Source organism: Bufo bufo, chromosome 3 (genome assembly GCF_905171765.1).
Source record: "Bufo bufo chromosome 3, aBufBuf1.1, whole genome shotgun sequence".
NCBI lineage: Eukaryota > Metazoa > Chordata > Amphibia > Anura > Bufonidae > Bufo > Bufo bufo.
This window is the reverse complement of record NC_053391.1, coordinates 578212823-578229038: the sequence shown is the minus strand read 5'-3', so window position 1 is coordinate 578229038 and position 16216 is coordinate 578212823. Positions and strand designations below refer to the sequence as shown.

Genomic DNA, 16216 nt, shown 5'->3' with positions numbered 1-16216 from the left:
CGACCACCACTGAACAAGACACACAAGCTGAAACGTCAAGACTGGGCCAAGAAATATCTCAAGACTGATTTTTCTAAGGTTTTATGGACTGATGAAATGAGAGTGAGTCTTGATGGGCCAGATGGATGGGCCCGTGGCTGGATTGGTAAAGGGCAGAGAGCTCCAGTCCGACTCAGACGCCAGCAAGGTGGAGGTGGAGTACTGGTTTGGGCTGGTATCATCAAAGATGAGCTTGTGGGGCCTTTTCGGGTTGAGGATGGAGTCAAGCTCAACTCCCAGTCCTACTGCCAGTTTCTGGAAGACACCTTCTTCAAGCAGTGGTACAGGAAGAAGTCTGCATCCTTCAAGAAAAACATGATTTTCATGCAGGACAATGCTCCATCACACGCGTCCAAGTACTCCACAGCGTGGCTGGCAAGAAAGGGTATAAAAGAAGAAAGTCTAATGACATGGCCTCCTTGTTCACCTAATCTGAACCCCATTGAGAACCTGTGGTCCATCATCAAATGTGAGATTTACAAGGAGGGAAAACAGTACACCTGTCTGAACAGTGTCTGGGAGGCTGTGGTTGCTGCTGCACTCAATGTTGATGGTGAACAGATCAAAACACTGACAGAATCCATGGATGGCAGGCTTTTGAGTGTCCTTGCAAAGAAAGGTGGCTATATTGGTCACTGATTTGTTTTTGTTTTGTTTTTGAATGTCAGAAATGTATATTTGTGAATGTTGAGATGTTATATTGGTTTCACTGGTAAAAATAAATAATTGAAATGGGTATACATTTGTTTTTTGTTAAGTTGCCTAATAATTATGCACAGTAATAGTCACCTGCACACACAGATATCCCCCTAAAATAGCTAAAACTAAAAACAAACTAAAAACTACTTCCAAAAATTTTCAGCTTTGATATTAATGAGTTTTTTGGGTTCATTGAGAACATGGTTGTTGTTCAATAATAAAATTAATCCTCAAAAATACAACTTGCCTAATAATTCTGCACTCCCTGTATATACTATATACCTGTACACACTGAATGTATTATACCTCATACCTCACATATCAGTACACTGCTGTATATACTATATATCTGTACAAGCTGCATCTATTATACCTTGTATCTCAGTGCACTGCTAGGTATACTACATACCTGTGTCCACTGCATCTATTACACTGTATGATAGATGCAGTGTCTGTGTAGAATATGCTGGTGCATACTTCATTATATGGTACAGATGCACAAACATGTAGTGGCTTACCTCATGTTCATCTTCCCCATGCGTTTTTTTTTAATTTCATTTGGACTCCCAACACATTTCCAACGTGTAAACAAATCACTCTGGTTGGTTTACACTCTGTATGTAGCACTTCCTGGTAATGTATCCAACCAAACCCATGATGCACTTCTCCATTCTCAGCCATAGCTCCAGCACCACCCCTAACACCCAGCTAGTTTATAGCTCCTCCCAGCCAGCTGGTTACATAGACACTCCCCCATCACTGCCCCGCCTCTGGGCATAACATCACAGGAAATAAGGAAGAGCTGCATGGACAAGGTCATGTGACCACAGCCCAGAAAGAAAGAAAGGAGCAATAAAGATTTTAAAAAAAATACATTACAAAATTACAGCTATCCTCATAAATGATTATTTTAAACGATACTGATGCAGACCAGAAAACCCTTTCAATTTTATAGGGAGGCAGTTAATATAAATGTATGTCATTTCGAAAGGGCACAAATACCAATAGGAGAACATAAAAACTTGTAGGGTACCGAGGCAAACCAAAGTACCCCTTATTGTGAATATTTACATGCTGTTTCCCTCAGACATTAATCACTTAGCAATAACTGTTCTGTGTTTCTGTAGAGCTGGTATTTTTTGGCTGGTTGTAATAACCACCTCCAAACAATGTGACATGCACAAGGCATGGGAGGTGGAGAACATTGAGCTCTAAAAATGCAAATGTCTCTGGGTATGTAAACAGTATGATCTGAAGAGGAAGCAGCAGGGTAAAGCACTCTCCGCAGCAGTATACAGCATTCGCCCGGATGGTCACTGACACTACTCGCTGCTCTCCTCTCTGTCATGTAGCGCCAACACTTTCCTGTTTGCACAGATTATTACTATGTGGGAAACTTGTGTTTGTTAAAACATAGAATTATCCCAAGGGACAATTATTAGCATATGTCAGTAAGAATACATTGGGATGGCCAGAGCTTCAATGACATGGAGGAGTGTTACATCTAGATATCATTTACAAGCATGGTCTTCTTCTGACTTGCCACCCTTAGTGGGTGTTACATGGTGCTAGTTGATCTCAGTTGATGTACAAATGATAATGAATGCAAAATCCAAAGGTGACAATTTTTTTTTTTTTACTGTAAGCTAAAAAAAAAATTCTATCTTACAGCAGAAACCCTTTCTACACATAGTGCTTTTCATTGAAACCAAAAAAACTATTTTGGTCTCATTCATCCATAAAACACTGTTCCAATATCCTGGCTTGGCCAAGTGATCTTTAGCAATCTGCAGACGGGCAGACCCTGGCCTCCTCTCTACCAGAACAGCCTGCCGGAGTTCCCTGCCGCAGATGTGAATCCAGCCGTACTTGTACTGCTCTTGATGTAAAGGCTATGTAAATAACCACTTACCGGCTTGTGCACACAACACAATTGCTACATATTTTCCATCCAGATTTGCAAGATCTACAGCAAATTTTGCAAGTCCTAAATAAAAAAAAAAAAATGCTCACCTAAGGCTACTTTCACACTAGCGTTCGGGGCTCCGCTTGTGAGCTCTGTTTGAAGGGGCTCACAAGCGGCCCTGAACGCATCCGTACTGCCCTAATGCATTCTGAGTGGACGCAGATCCGCTCAGAATGCATCAGTCTGCCAGCGTTCAGCCTCCGCTCCACTCAGCAGGCGGACACCTGAACGCTGCTTGCAGCGTTCGGGTGTCCGCCTGGCCGTGCAGAGCCAAACGGATCCGTCCAGATTTACAATGTAAGTCAATGGGGACAGATCCGTTTGAATTTGACACTATATGGCTCAATTTTCAAACGGATCCGTCCCCCATTGACTTTCGATGTAAAGTCTGGACGGATCCGTCTGAAGCTACTTTCACACTTAGAATTTTTTCTACAATATAATGCAGACGGATCCGTTCTAAACGGATCCCAAGTCTGCATTATATGAGCGGATCCGTCTGGGCAGACCCCAGACGGATCCGGTCTGAACGCTAGTGTGAAAGTAGCCTCACTTGGTACTTCCTTGGCTCCTTTGGCTTCTCCCATGTTGGTCTCTGTAGAACCTGGCCTCCAACGATGTGTCCCAGGTGACCGATGCAACCATTAACAGTTTGCAGCGTTTACATGAAATGAGACATTATTAGTGTTGAGCGAATCCAAGTATCCCAAGTGGACTTCGATCCGAATTTCAGGAAAAATTTGATTCATGTCGAAGCCCAATTTCCTTGCACTTCGTGGTAACAAATCAATTTTTTCTTAAAATGGTGGCTGAAAAAAAACAACTCCCCAATTGCTTGCAGAGAGGCCGTCTGCTCCCGTCTTGATTGAAGAAAAACAGTCAAAGGACCTGCGGTGTGAGTGATGATGTCACCACGTGATCACGCTGGGACGTTATTCTTTGGCGGGTTTTCTTCAATCAAGATGGGAGCAGACGGCCTCTCCGCAAGCAAGTGGATGTTTTTTTTTTTATCCCCTGAAAGGCTGAATGTCAGTCACAGATGCCGCGATCAGTGTTGAACGCGGTATCTGCGGGGTTAAACGACAGGAGACAATGGAAAGCGATTGGTGACAAAGCAATTCATAACAAATCAAATTACTTGACGAAGTTCAGCAATGCAGCCAAATCTAATTTTTTTAAACTTCGCTCATCTCTAGACATTATCACTGGAGGCCATGTTTTACAGGGACCGACGTGATGGCCAGGAGCCGCACATCTGAAATCTGCAAGCAAATTTGCACCGAAATACAAACAATTTGGTATGGATTTGCCACTGCAGATTTCCCTTCTTGTGAAGCTGAGCAATTCCACTATGTTGGGACCTACTGTAATGCAGCCCAACAACTAGTGTGTACTAGAATGTTGATTGTGAACCAGACCTTCTCTTCCAACATGAGTGTCTGACCACACAGATGCTCTTTTGGCTGAATGGGCACAATGTCCATCAGACACACCAAAATCTTGTGAAAAGCCTTCCCAGAAGAGCAGAGGCTGTTGTAACTGCAAAAAGGGTCCCCAGTCCTTTTTTAATGTCCATGGTTTTGGAACTGGATGTCCAACAAGATGTGATGGTCAGATATCCATGTACTTTTTGACGATATGTTGTATAGCTATAATACACTCTTTATTGCTCATTAAAGGGGGTTGTCTCATCTGAGACAATGGGGGCATATAGCTAGGATATGCCCCCATTGCCGAATAGCACCTACCTCCTAAACGGTGCCCCGAAAGTGGTGGAGGGCGCACTGCACATGCGCAGCCGCCCTCCATTTATTTCTATAGAGCTGCCGAAAACTGATGAGCGCTGGCTCGGGCTATGTCCGTCGGGCCCACAGAAGTGAATGGGAGTGGTGACCGGTCATGCGTTCCCATTCACTTCTATAGGGAGAGCGCTTCGTGCTGGCCGGACCGGAGTCCTCTAGCTACCACTTTGCCCACTCTGTTCTCGTTATAGGTGACGGTCCCAGAGGTGGGACCCGCACCTATCCGACAATGGGGGCATATCCTAAAGATATGCCCCCATTGTCTCAGATGAGAATACCCCTTTAAATTATGAATACGCACAATGAGGCAAATTTACTATTGAAAATGCACCAAAACAAAACACTGACATACAATGCTTTATACTAAATATCCATGGGGCGATTTATTGACTGATATACGCAATAGTGGCGTATTAAAGTCGCAGATTTTATCGCATTCCATGTTTGCACCAAAATCTGTGACTTTTCCTCCTTCACGCCTCTTAACATTTTCCACGCTGTTTTTTGGCTTGGAAAATAGCTTAAATCTACGCCAGCAAGAGGCATGGAAGACGGCGGTCTTAATAACTGTCCCCCAAGTGTCTTAGACACTTTTTGAAGCTTTTAACATCTCTTTCAACAAGCAGGGGGACACAGTTTACCAGAAAGGTGGCATGGCTTCTTGGGAAAGGGTTGTGGCTTAAATGTGCCAAAAGAGGCACCACAATTCTGGTACATTTTTGGGGTACAACTAAGTTATCTAATAAGTGGTGTAGACATACTATAGGTGCGCCAGATTTATCATCCAGAATCAGCCGTTGTGATAAATCTGGGGCCATTTAAGGCTGTCTGTCTAAGTTTACACTGTTGTACTTTTAGACAGTATTAGTAAATCTTGCCCTTTATTTTAGACCAGACCCGTAGGAACAATGAATCATATGGAAAAGATCAATATTTGACAATGATATAGTTTTTGTATGCAGTATATGCAAAGTAAGGCTACTTTCACACTACCGTTCAGAGCGTGTCCGTCTGCTGTCTGCACAGACGGATCCGCTCCTATAATGCAGACGTTTGGATCCGTTCAGAACGGATCCGTCTGCATTATAGTTTAAAAAAAATTCTAAGTCTGAAAGTAGTTCAGACGGATCCGTCCAGACTTTACATTGCAAGCAGCGTTCAGGTGTCCGCTTGCTGAGCGGAGGCTGAACGCTGCCAGACTGATGCATTCTGAGCGGATCCGCGTCCACTCAGCATGCATTAGGGCAGTACGGATGCGTTCGGGGCCGCTTGTGAGACCCTTCAAACGGAGCTCACAAGCGGAGCCCCGAACGCTAGTGTGAAAGTAGCCTAAGCCAACACCGGTAGAGGCGACGTCCTAGTCCTGGGTGCACAGAACTGCCTCCAGTTCTACTGGGGATAATTTACCAGAGCGCGATAGATCTTAACACAGCTGTGAACATAAATCCCATACAAGTCAATGAGCATGACATCCGGAACAGCTTGTTATGAGCTATGAAACCTTTGTGCATTGCTCCCTGTGTTCTGTTTGTATTGCTCAGTCTGCACGAACACCAAGGATGTGTGTCAATATACCGGAGAAAATGATGTTTGTCCTTCAACAGGTATTTCTTTCTGGAACAAAACAACATTTGCCAATTATTAAAATGAGTAATGTCGTACCGTCTTGAGAGGACCTAGGATATAGCACATGCCTATCAAGACGTCAATGACAGGCAATTCATCTTGGCAGACTAACTGCGGAGCAAATCATGATTCACAGCCATCTGAATATTGCTGGAAAGACTCATATACCGTAATTTGTAGCCTTAGTTAATTGTCGATTAAAATTTCACCATTATACTTTGTAACCGAGAAGGCTTCTTAAAATCCAAGGTATTATGGGTGGGTGGATATCTCCCTTGATCATTCTGCAGTGCTAGATGGTCACAATGGAGAGTCCACATATACCTGTACATAGCATGACATACTAAAGAAAGGCAAAACTATCCACAAAGCTAAGGGAATATGCATCACAAAGGCAGTACCTACATATACTATGGGACTCCCATAGGTTCTGCATAGGACTTTTCTTCTCCACAGGAACTGAAAGCTAGTAAGGCTAGTTGCACACCAGTGCTAAATGGCGATGAGCGGCAGGGGCAATATTCAAATTCGCAATATTTCGTGAACATTTGGGCGAATATTCGTCATAAATTCAATAATTCACCATTATTTTCTTGATTGCGAAAATCGGCAATGTAATATTCGCGTAATGCGCGTGCAATACAGGCGCGGGTCACTTTTGTTACATTTTCCAAGCTGCTAGAAGTTTCCTGAGACTGGAGAAAATGGTTGGCACAGCAGAACATTACAATAGCTTTATATGCAGATAGAGTGCTCCAATGTATTCGCGATTGCGCTAATCAGCAATTAATTATGCGCATATTTTGACGCAATACGTGCAACTTCACATTTTAGCAGGTCTGACTACTGTGGGGATTCTCAGGATAAGCGGACGCAGTATAGAGGCACCAACCAGTTCTTAAATCAAACAGTTCAGTGTTTATTCACACTCTTGGCAAGTTCATAAACAAAAAGTCACATTCAACACAAAAAGTCACCTTTTGGTTTTGGTGTTAGTTTACACCCAGCCGGCAGTTCTGCCTCAAAGAGTCCATGAACAGACTTTAGGCGGCCTGTTTCCCCTCACACTGGTCTCAGACCTCAGATCCCAATTAGGAGATCCTTTCTGCTGAACCTAGCTGTCTTTTAAAGGCAGCTAGGTGTTGTCAAAACCCGGACCGGCACATCAGCTACACTATATCAGGATCTAACCTACACTGACTATCTCCCACTAACTATCTGTATTATATATATATGAGCTAACTAAGTAACTAACTAACTAACTAACTAACTAACTAACTATCTAATGTAATGACACAGTAAAGCACAGAGCACAGCAATGACACTGCTGTCTCTCTCAGAACTCCATAAAACTACAGAAAATGGCTGCTGGGGAGGTTCTTATATAGTAAGGGTTAGGCAACTTTCCTATTGGTTGCTAGGGATGTTGCTAAGCTCAGACAAAAACATTGCTTCTTGCTTGTGGGCCAATGAGAAGGCTGCAGAGAGGGATCATGGTTCAGATGAAAAAAAATCAAAAATATTCGCGAATACAAATATATAGCACTATATTCTAAATCTTCGCAAATCATCGAAGGGGGCGATATTCACGATTAAAATTCGCGATTCAAATATTCACGCCCAACACTAGTGCTAAACTGTTCTGGCAGGCTGATACTACCTTTCACTGGAGCCCATTAACTTTTAATGGGACCCTGCGGGGATCCGGCCTGTTTCTGGCATTAGTGCTGGGATTCGGCAGGACAAAAAAGGTTGCCTATGGTGGTATTTGTTCGGCCCAATCTCGGCACTAATGCAGGAAACAGGGAGGGGCCTGGCAGTGCTTCGGCAGTATCCAGCTATGCGGGATGCATTGAACTCCAGCAGACTCCTCCTCTACCAGAACAGTTTAGCGCTAGAGTGAAACTAGCCTTACAAGAAAAGGGGGAACTGGCCTGAGTAACTGATCATCTTATATTTTCCAACATCTCCATGCAAATTAGCTTTTCTTCAGAATGAAGAAAACCACCTATAGTTAGCTACCCTGCAAATCAAATTCCAAAATTGGCACCAATGCAAAAGTTTGGAAGGGCATAAAGAAAACTGATCATGACAAATGCCGTATTCTGTAGGCATCTATGCCAATTCATCTATATTGAGCAAACCAAGCATATTATGGTACACGGTAAAATTCTTGGCTTCGGTGTCCAGTGGGAGGTCCTATCAGCAGTGTCGGCCTGGGGCTCCTTGGGCCAAACCTCTATAAAATCAATACATTTTATTAGTGTTTGAATCAAAGAAATAGACCTTGGTGTCAAGAGATTAGCACCATTTTTTTTTCTCCTTGACCTTTGGGGCTTCAGAAAATGAGCCCACCGGAGGATCCTCTGGTCCTCTGGTGGGCCAGTCCAATCCTGCCTATCAGTGATGGTCAGCTTTCCTTGTATGAGTGTGCATAGAGCGATAGCTGTCAATCAGGAACACGGCCAGCCACTGGACATGCAGCGATCTCCTTCACAGTATGCAGAGGAGCGATCACTAAGGCCATCGCTCGTCACCATACAGAATCATTGTTTGGTAGCAGATTGTGATTAGATGGCACAATCTGCTGCCAGAAATGGATGATTTTAGTAACTGCACAAACGATCATATTACCCCATGAATGAGCTTTTTCGCTCGTTCATTGGGAACTGTCGGCACCTTTACACCAGCAGAAAATCGCTACACGGGCAGAAAATAAATCGCTAACGAACGCTCGTACGAACACTTGTTAGCGATTATCTGTCCAATGCTCGACCAGTGTAAAGAGGCCTTTAGACAGGCTGTCTAGACCTGCACCAGATGTTTCCCAGGAGCTGAGGCTGGATGATTCATCTGCTGCAGGGACAGACATTTTTGGCTAAGGCTACTTTCACACTAGTGTTTGGTGCGGATCCATCATGGCAGCGTTTTGGTGTTCGCTTCTAGAGCGGAATTGAGGCGGAACGGAGGCAAACTGATGCATTCTGAACGGCTCCTTATCCATTCAGAATGCATTACAGTGCTCCAGATGGCGACCAAAATGGTCGCCAATGCAACTTAGAATTGCAAATGGCTCCGGTGTCAGAAGAGAGCACCGCCTACATGCTTCGCCATTGGCTGCCGGGTCTAACCCGTGAACCACAATCTGACGGTTTGGTAGGTAAGGAGAGCTCCTCCCACTGATTCGGCAGAGCCGCCTGTGCCGGTGTACACTGCAGACATGGGGAGCTCCTGTGTCCGCTCTGCGTCGCGTTCGTCCTAAAGGCCGCGGGATCAGGTACTTCAGAGGCTGCTTGGGAGGGGGAGGGGGGGGTGACTTTAATGGGGTTGTTAATGATAACCACACTTTTTTATGTATGTAATTCTGCTCTCCTGGAAATGTAACTTTTTTTTTAAATTTGTATTTTACTATATCTTATAAAGTGGATTTTTATTTTATATCACATAGTGTCCCCCATGACGTCAATAAGACACTGACTCTATAGGAGTGCCTCTAGGATACTCCTATGTGGTCGGATAACTCCAGACACACTCGGCGGTTTCTCCGTTCAGGGCTATGTTACCGCCAGGAATAGCCAGCACTGTATTTTCAGGCTCCCAAGGGGGGGGGGGGGGGGGGGGGAAGCTGCTTTTCCTTTGTCAGCCCCTGTTTTGGAGATTCCAGAATCCACCGCTGTCGGATGTTTATGGCGTGTTCTAGTTTTATGTTTCAGGTTGGAGTACCCCTTTTCAATCCTGGGTGCCTGCATCCTGACTGCCATGTGTTACAGGAAAGAAGGGGTTTTCTTACACTGGGGCCCCTACCAGTCCATAGACCCAAGGGGCCACAGTGCTAGGTAAAGTGTCCCACTGGAGTTTTCTCTGATCGGTGCCTCTGACAACCCCTACTGTGCAGGATACGAGCAGTGGGTCGGAGGTGACGTTCCGTCAGGAGTGTTCGCTGTTTTTGGGGACCTGTGACAGTCCCTACAGTCAGCCCCCCGATAGTCTGGTGACAGCCATAGCCACCCTCTGGCGTATCTGATAGTCCAGTCACAGCCATAGCCGCCCTCTGCCCTGTCTGATAGCCCAGTCACAGCCGAAACTGCCCTCTGCCATGTTTGATAGTCCAGTCATAGCTGGAGCCGCCCTCTGCCCTGTCTGATAGTCCTGTCACAGTCGCTGTATCGGCTGACGCCTCTCTTCAGGACTAAGGTCCTCATACACATTAGATGCCAGTGGCTGCACCCATGGACTCCTGCCTGCTTCCCTTACATTATGGTAAATGGTCATGTGATGCAAGGGAAGCAGATCTCCACTGTGGTCAGTGATTGTCTTGATGCCACTGCAACCATACGTTTTCATGAGAAAGCCAAGACAAGCAGCAGAGGCCTGGAAGTGAATGAGCCAAGGCCCGGCACCTAGGGATTACCAACGCAAATCTGGCTAGTCTGACAGGTCATGGAAATGAGTGCACAACCCCTTTAACTGCGTGGGCTGTAGCTTAGAGAACCCCATGCTCCTAAGCATCCCAGCTATATTATATGTATTTTAAATTTGGCGACAAAAAATTTCATTTGGCTCCAAAAATTTTCAGGTTAGGAGCCAATGGCTCCTTGATATTTTTTTTTTTGTCTGGAGCACTGATCCGTTTTGGACCGCTTGTGAGAGCCCTGAAACGGATCTCACAAACGGAAACCAAAATGCCAAATTGTGGCCCATTTTTGGTGCAAAATGGTGAATCTTAGACCCCACCCAGTTTCTGTGAAACCCCTTTTTGAGCAAGTTGGAAAAAAGTGTAGAAATCCTAGTTGCACTAAATTACACCAAGATTGCACCTAGGGCCTGTCAAAAAAGTGGTGCAAAAAGGTGCCGACACATTAGTAAGGCCCTTACAGACGAGCGTGAGCGGATTAGGTCTGCATGCGTTGTAGATGCGTTCAGTGAAAAATGCACGATTTTGCAAGCAAGTTCAGTCAGTTTTGTCTGTGACCACGTTCAGTTGTTCAGTTTTTATCATGCGGGTGCAATGCGATTTAATGCGTTTTTGCGCGCGCATGATAAAAAACTGAAGGTATATAAACAACTTCTCTTAGCAACCATCCGTGAAAAATGCATTGCATCCGCACTTTCTTGAGGATGCGATTTTCACGCAGCCTCATTCACCTCTAAGGGGCCAGCGTTGCGTGAAAATCGCTGAACATAGAACATGCTGCGATTTTCACAAAACGCACAAGTGATGCGTGAAAACCAACGCTCATGTACACAGACCAATTGAAATGAATGGGTCCGGATTCCGTGCGGGTGCAATGCGTTCGCATCACGCCTTGCACCCGCGCGGAATAATCGCTTGTGTGGAAGGGGCCTAACTCTGGGCCGCTGTCTTTCTGTGAAAATATATGTGGAGGTATGCATGAATACTAAAAATAATTAGCACATACTATACACGCACACAGTTCATGCCGCGCTGACCTTTCACTACTCTGCTGGAAGCAAACTTAAACTCTGACTATATGGCCATGAACAGAAGCAGCAGGTCCACAGATTATGTTAGAGAAGATTCCCAGAACACAGGAGAGAGACTGCCCTGTCAAATACACTGTGGAACATAATCTTCAGATACTAAAGAAAAAAAGGACATTTTCGCCACTAGGAGGCAGTCATGATCATAAAAATATAGCTAGATAGCAAATAAAGAACTAAATTCAGGAATATTCAGGAAAGTATTGCAAAACAAATGCTAGACCAAAGCAGTTATTACAAAACAAATAGTAATAACACATGGATGATAATTATTGTTATCTGGCATTATGCAAGTATGTCTTCTAAGGGTACTTTCACACTAGCGTTTTTCTTCTCCGGCATAGAGTTCCGTCCTAGGGGCTCTATACCGGAAAATAACTGATCAGTTTTATCCCCATGCATTCTGAATGGAGAGCAATCCGTTCAGGATGCATCAGTTCAGTCTTTTTGACTGATCAGGACAGAGATAAAACCGCAGCATGCTACGGCTTTATCTCCAACCCAAAAAACTGAACACTTTCCTGAAGCGCAGACCGAAGAAAAGGTAAAAATAAATAAATGCCGGATCCGTTTTTCTGGATGACACCGGAAAGACGGATCCGGTATTGCAATGCATTTTTCTGACTGATCAGGCATTTTTCAGACTGATCAGGATCCTGATCAGTCTTACAAATGCCATCAGTTGCAGGGATCTCAAGTCTCCCGGAGGTTCAAGGAGTCTCCCGCTATTAGATAGCGGCTCCCTGACACCCTTGAGACAATATATCCTGGAAAGGTTTACTGATAGCAGAGCAGAGAGATAAGAGAAGTGACAGGACAGAGTTTAGATTACAGGTTGAATTAACCCTTTAGGGTCAAATTGGCTTCTCAAGGAGATATATATGTTAAAGGCATCCCTTCTTCTGTCTCATTCAGTAGCTATAGAACTATTGAGAGAGATGTATTTTAAAAAAAATACATTTACACATTTAACCCTCCATTTTAATTATATTATTTACCCCAGTGTTAAATTCACACCCCCTGGATGCTTTAATCATATACATAAATATGATAATTTGGGGCAGGGTAATGAGCCCAGTCCTCCACACCATAGAGCAAAGTGTGCAGATACTGCATATGTCTGGAAAATGTAATAAAAAGTTTGTGAAAGAAAAAAAAAAAAAAGAAAACCTCCCTGAAATGAGAAGTGCACCTCCCTGAAATGAGTTTTTGCAGGTTGGGATGTCTGCAGTTGGCATACGTTTTGCCAGATCCGGCAGGCAGTTCCGGCGACGGAACTGCTTGCCGGATCACTCTGCCGCAAGTGTGAAAGTAGCCTATAAGATGTATTGACCTAGTACTGCATTTAATGAAAAATACAAATATAAGCAAATGTACAGTGCATATAACTGCAAACATAAGGGCTATAGCTGTCTCCATCTATTGAAAGCACTCTAACAAGAAAGCAGTCTATAAAATATATACAGGTAAATAGGCACAAATTCCGGCTGTGTGTTTTCTAGATGTTAAAGAGGACCTTTCATCGGTCCAGATATTATAAACTAAGTGTCAGAATACATAAGTCATAGTGCAGGGATCTAACGGCACTTACTATTTTTTCTGGCAGATGCTCCGTTCGCCCGCTGTGGCCCCCGTTGTATTCTCCCGCCTGGTATGCTCATTTTAGCCTTGGAGCAATAAGGAGGAGACTGAGTCTTTCTCCGTGGGCGTCTCCCCCTCCCCGGCTGTAGCGCTGTCCAATCGCAGCAGAGAGCGTCACAGCCTGGGAGAATAAAAAAACTCACCTTCTCTCTGGCTGTGACACTATGCGCTGCGATTGGACAGCGCTACAGCCGAGGAGAAGGAGACACCCACAGAGAAAGACTCAGTCTCCTCCTCATTGCTCCGATGCTAAAATTAGCATACCAGGCGGGAGAATACAACAGGGGCCACAGCGGCATTTCAGATTGTGTACAACAGGGGCCACAGCAGGCGAACGGAGCGGCGCCCAGAAAAAATTGTAAGTGCAGTTAGATCCCTGCACTATGCCCTACGTATCCTGATACTTAGTTTATAATGTCTGGACCCATGAAAGGTCCTCTTCAATGATTACAGACACAAATCACATAGAAGTGTAGAAAGGTAAAGCATAAATAGACATGACAGATGCAATGCTTCACTTGGCTCAATGTAGCACTTTCCTATGTCAAGCACGCCAGATAAATTGCAATAATCACATGGTCACTTCCGATTATTGCCATAAATGATCATGGTCGAAACTTAGGGGGAGATTTATGAAAACTGGTGCAAAGGAAAATTGGCTTAGTTGCCCATAGCAACCAATCAGATTTCACTTTTCATTTTCCAATGGAGTTCTGAACCTTTTGCACCAGTCTTGATAAATCTCCGTAGCTCATAAACACAACCAGCCAATTCTGACACAAAAACAGGCCCCTCAACTAACAGCGCCAAACAGTTTTTTGTGAATCCATTTTTAATCAAATAACCTATTAGACTTAATAAATGATGAATATATTCTGTGAGTGAAGAACTAACAGCAAAGTTTTAAAGGTCCAAGTTAAATAAAAACTTGAGCAGCCCCTGTGAAATAACCAAAGACATTCCGTGCACACGTGACTGTGCAGCCAATCACTGGCCTCAGTGGTACAAGGGATGTCACTGCTGCAGCCAGGAAAACAAACAGCAGTAGAGAGGACCAGAGCACAGCACTGGAAGAAGCATATAGAAAAATTATAATTCACAGCGTACACCACATGGAGGACAGTACGTACAGCTTACACATTTCAGATTGTGTACTCAGTCATGCTATGATGCTGGATTTACCAAAAGAAGCATTGTCTGGGACTTGTACTTTGAAGACGTCCTCCTCATTTTCAGGATGGGTCATCAATATGTGATCAGTGGGGGTTCGATTCTCTGCATCCCCAAGATCAGCTGTTCGAAGAGGCCGTAGAGCTCGGTGAGTCCTGCAGCCTCTTTCTTGGTCAGTGAATTCATCAGTCCTATGGACTTATATGCACTTTAGTTCTGTTCAAGTGAATGGGCCTGGGCTGGAATACCAAGCACAGCCGCTGTGCTTGGCAGCTGATCAGTGGCGGTGTTGGGTGTCGGAACCCCTCAGATATTGATAACCTATCCTAAGGAAAGGTCATCATTATTCAACTTCTGGAAAATCTCTTTCATAATGATTTAGAAAATAATTTCTTGAAGTGTTAGGATGTATTGTAAGCCTCTTTTCCACTCCATGTATCCAGCTCAACTCTACCCAGTTTTTCCATTTTTCAACTAGGTCAAAGTTGCAGTCCCTGGTGCTTGGTACTACATCCGAGGTACAGTATGAAGGTCATGTGACTACAGTGCTGACTAGTGAATGATCCAATGGAATCATCACTACATTGATAGGGTACAACGTCCACAGTGGAAAATAAACTACCTGGTACAAAACCGAGTAGAGGCGAGTAAAGCCGGTGCCAAGCATTGCAAAAGTGGCTTAGGTAAAGACACAGGTTCGAGTGGTACGATAATGGAAAGACGCAGATGCAGATATTAGATTCCTTATTTATACAAACACACAAATATAACGTCTATAGTTCACATTATTTACCTTCTTCGGATTCTGAAAAATGACGAAAATTTTCAGTAAACCATGCACGGAAATCTGAAAGTCGTCGAGTCCTACCAATGCCAGGGCATGTGTTTTCGGGAGGTAATAGCGGACTGGTGGCGGACTCTGTTGACTCCACATTGTTTTGATCTTCTTCCGCATCTGTGGTTCCTGGCTCCTCCACATTTTCCTCATTACTGCTCTGTTCAGGTGCAGAAGAATCATCTGTGCAAGTGTCGGAAATCTATGTGCGAAAGGAACAAAAAATTAAAATACAGAAGCCTGAAAAGCAGTAAATACCTTGCACTAAGTCTGTATGAAAATATTTTTGGTTTGTTATACTACAATTAACTGAACACAATTTTATATATTGGTCTCCTTTTTTTCCAGATCCAGCTCCACTCATGTGATTGGGACTGAGTTACAATGTCAGGCAGAATCTTATTCATCCTGTTTAACACTTTAAAGACAAAGCCCATTTTCGCTTTGCATTTTCATTTTTTCCTCACCACATTCTGAGAGCCATAACTTTTTACATTTTCCATTAACATAGCCATATGAGGGATTATTTTTTGCAGGACATGTATTTTTTAATAGCACCATAATTTACCATGTATTGCATTGGAAAACAGGAAATAAAATTCTTTGAGTGGTAAAATTCAAGCTTTTAAAGTTTTTTGGGGGTTTTGATATTACGGCGTTCACTGTACACTAAAAATGACATGATGTCGTTATTCTGCAGGTCAATACGATTACGGCGATACCAAATTTAATCATTATTTTGCTGGTGTAGATTTAGATAATTTTCTACACCAAATACTGGTGTAGAAAATTATAAATGAGACTGGCAGCCGGTCCACCATCTTCCCCGCTCACACCACGCTCCCTTTTTTAGAACTGGTGTACGTGGCACGGAAGGGGAAGAAGTCTCATATTTTGCCGCAAATCACCTTTGCAACTAAATCTGAGCTAATATAC

At 43.9% G+C, this 16216-nt stretch overlaps 1 protein-coding gene across 2 annotated transcripts in view; it reads right to left on the bottom strand.

The window, feature by feature from the left end:
• Nucleotides 1-16216, bottom strand: part of ARHGEF25 (Rho guanine nucleotide exchange factor 25) — a 378058-nt gene that overhangs the window by 239833 nt on the left and 122009 nt on the right. For both annotated transcript variants that reach the window (XM_040425760.1, XM_040425761.1), the window contains exon 2: nucleotides 15239-15482. In XM_040425760.1, the coding sequence (XP_040281694.1) occupies nucleotides 15239-15482 (244 nt within the window). The remainder of the gene's footprint in view (nucleotides 1-15238; nucleotides 15483-16216) is intronic.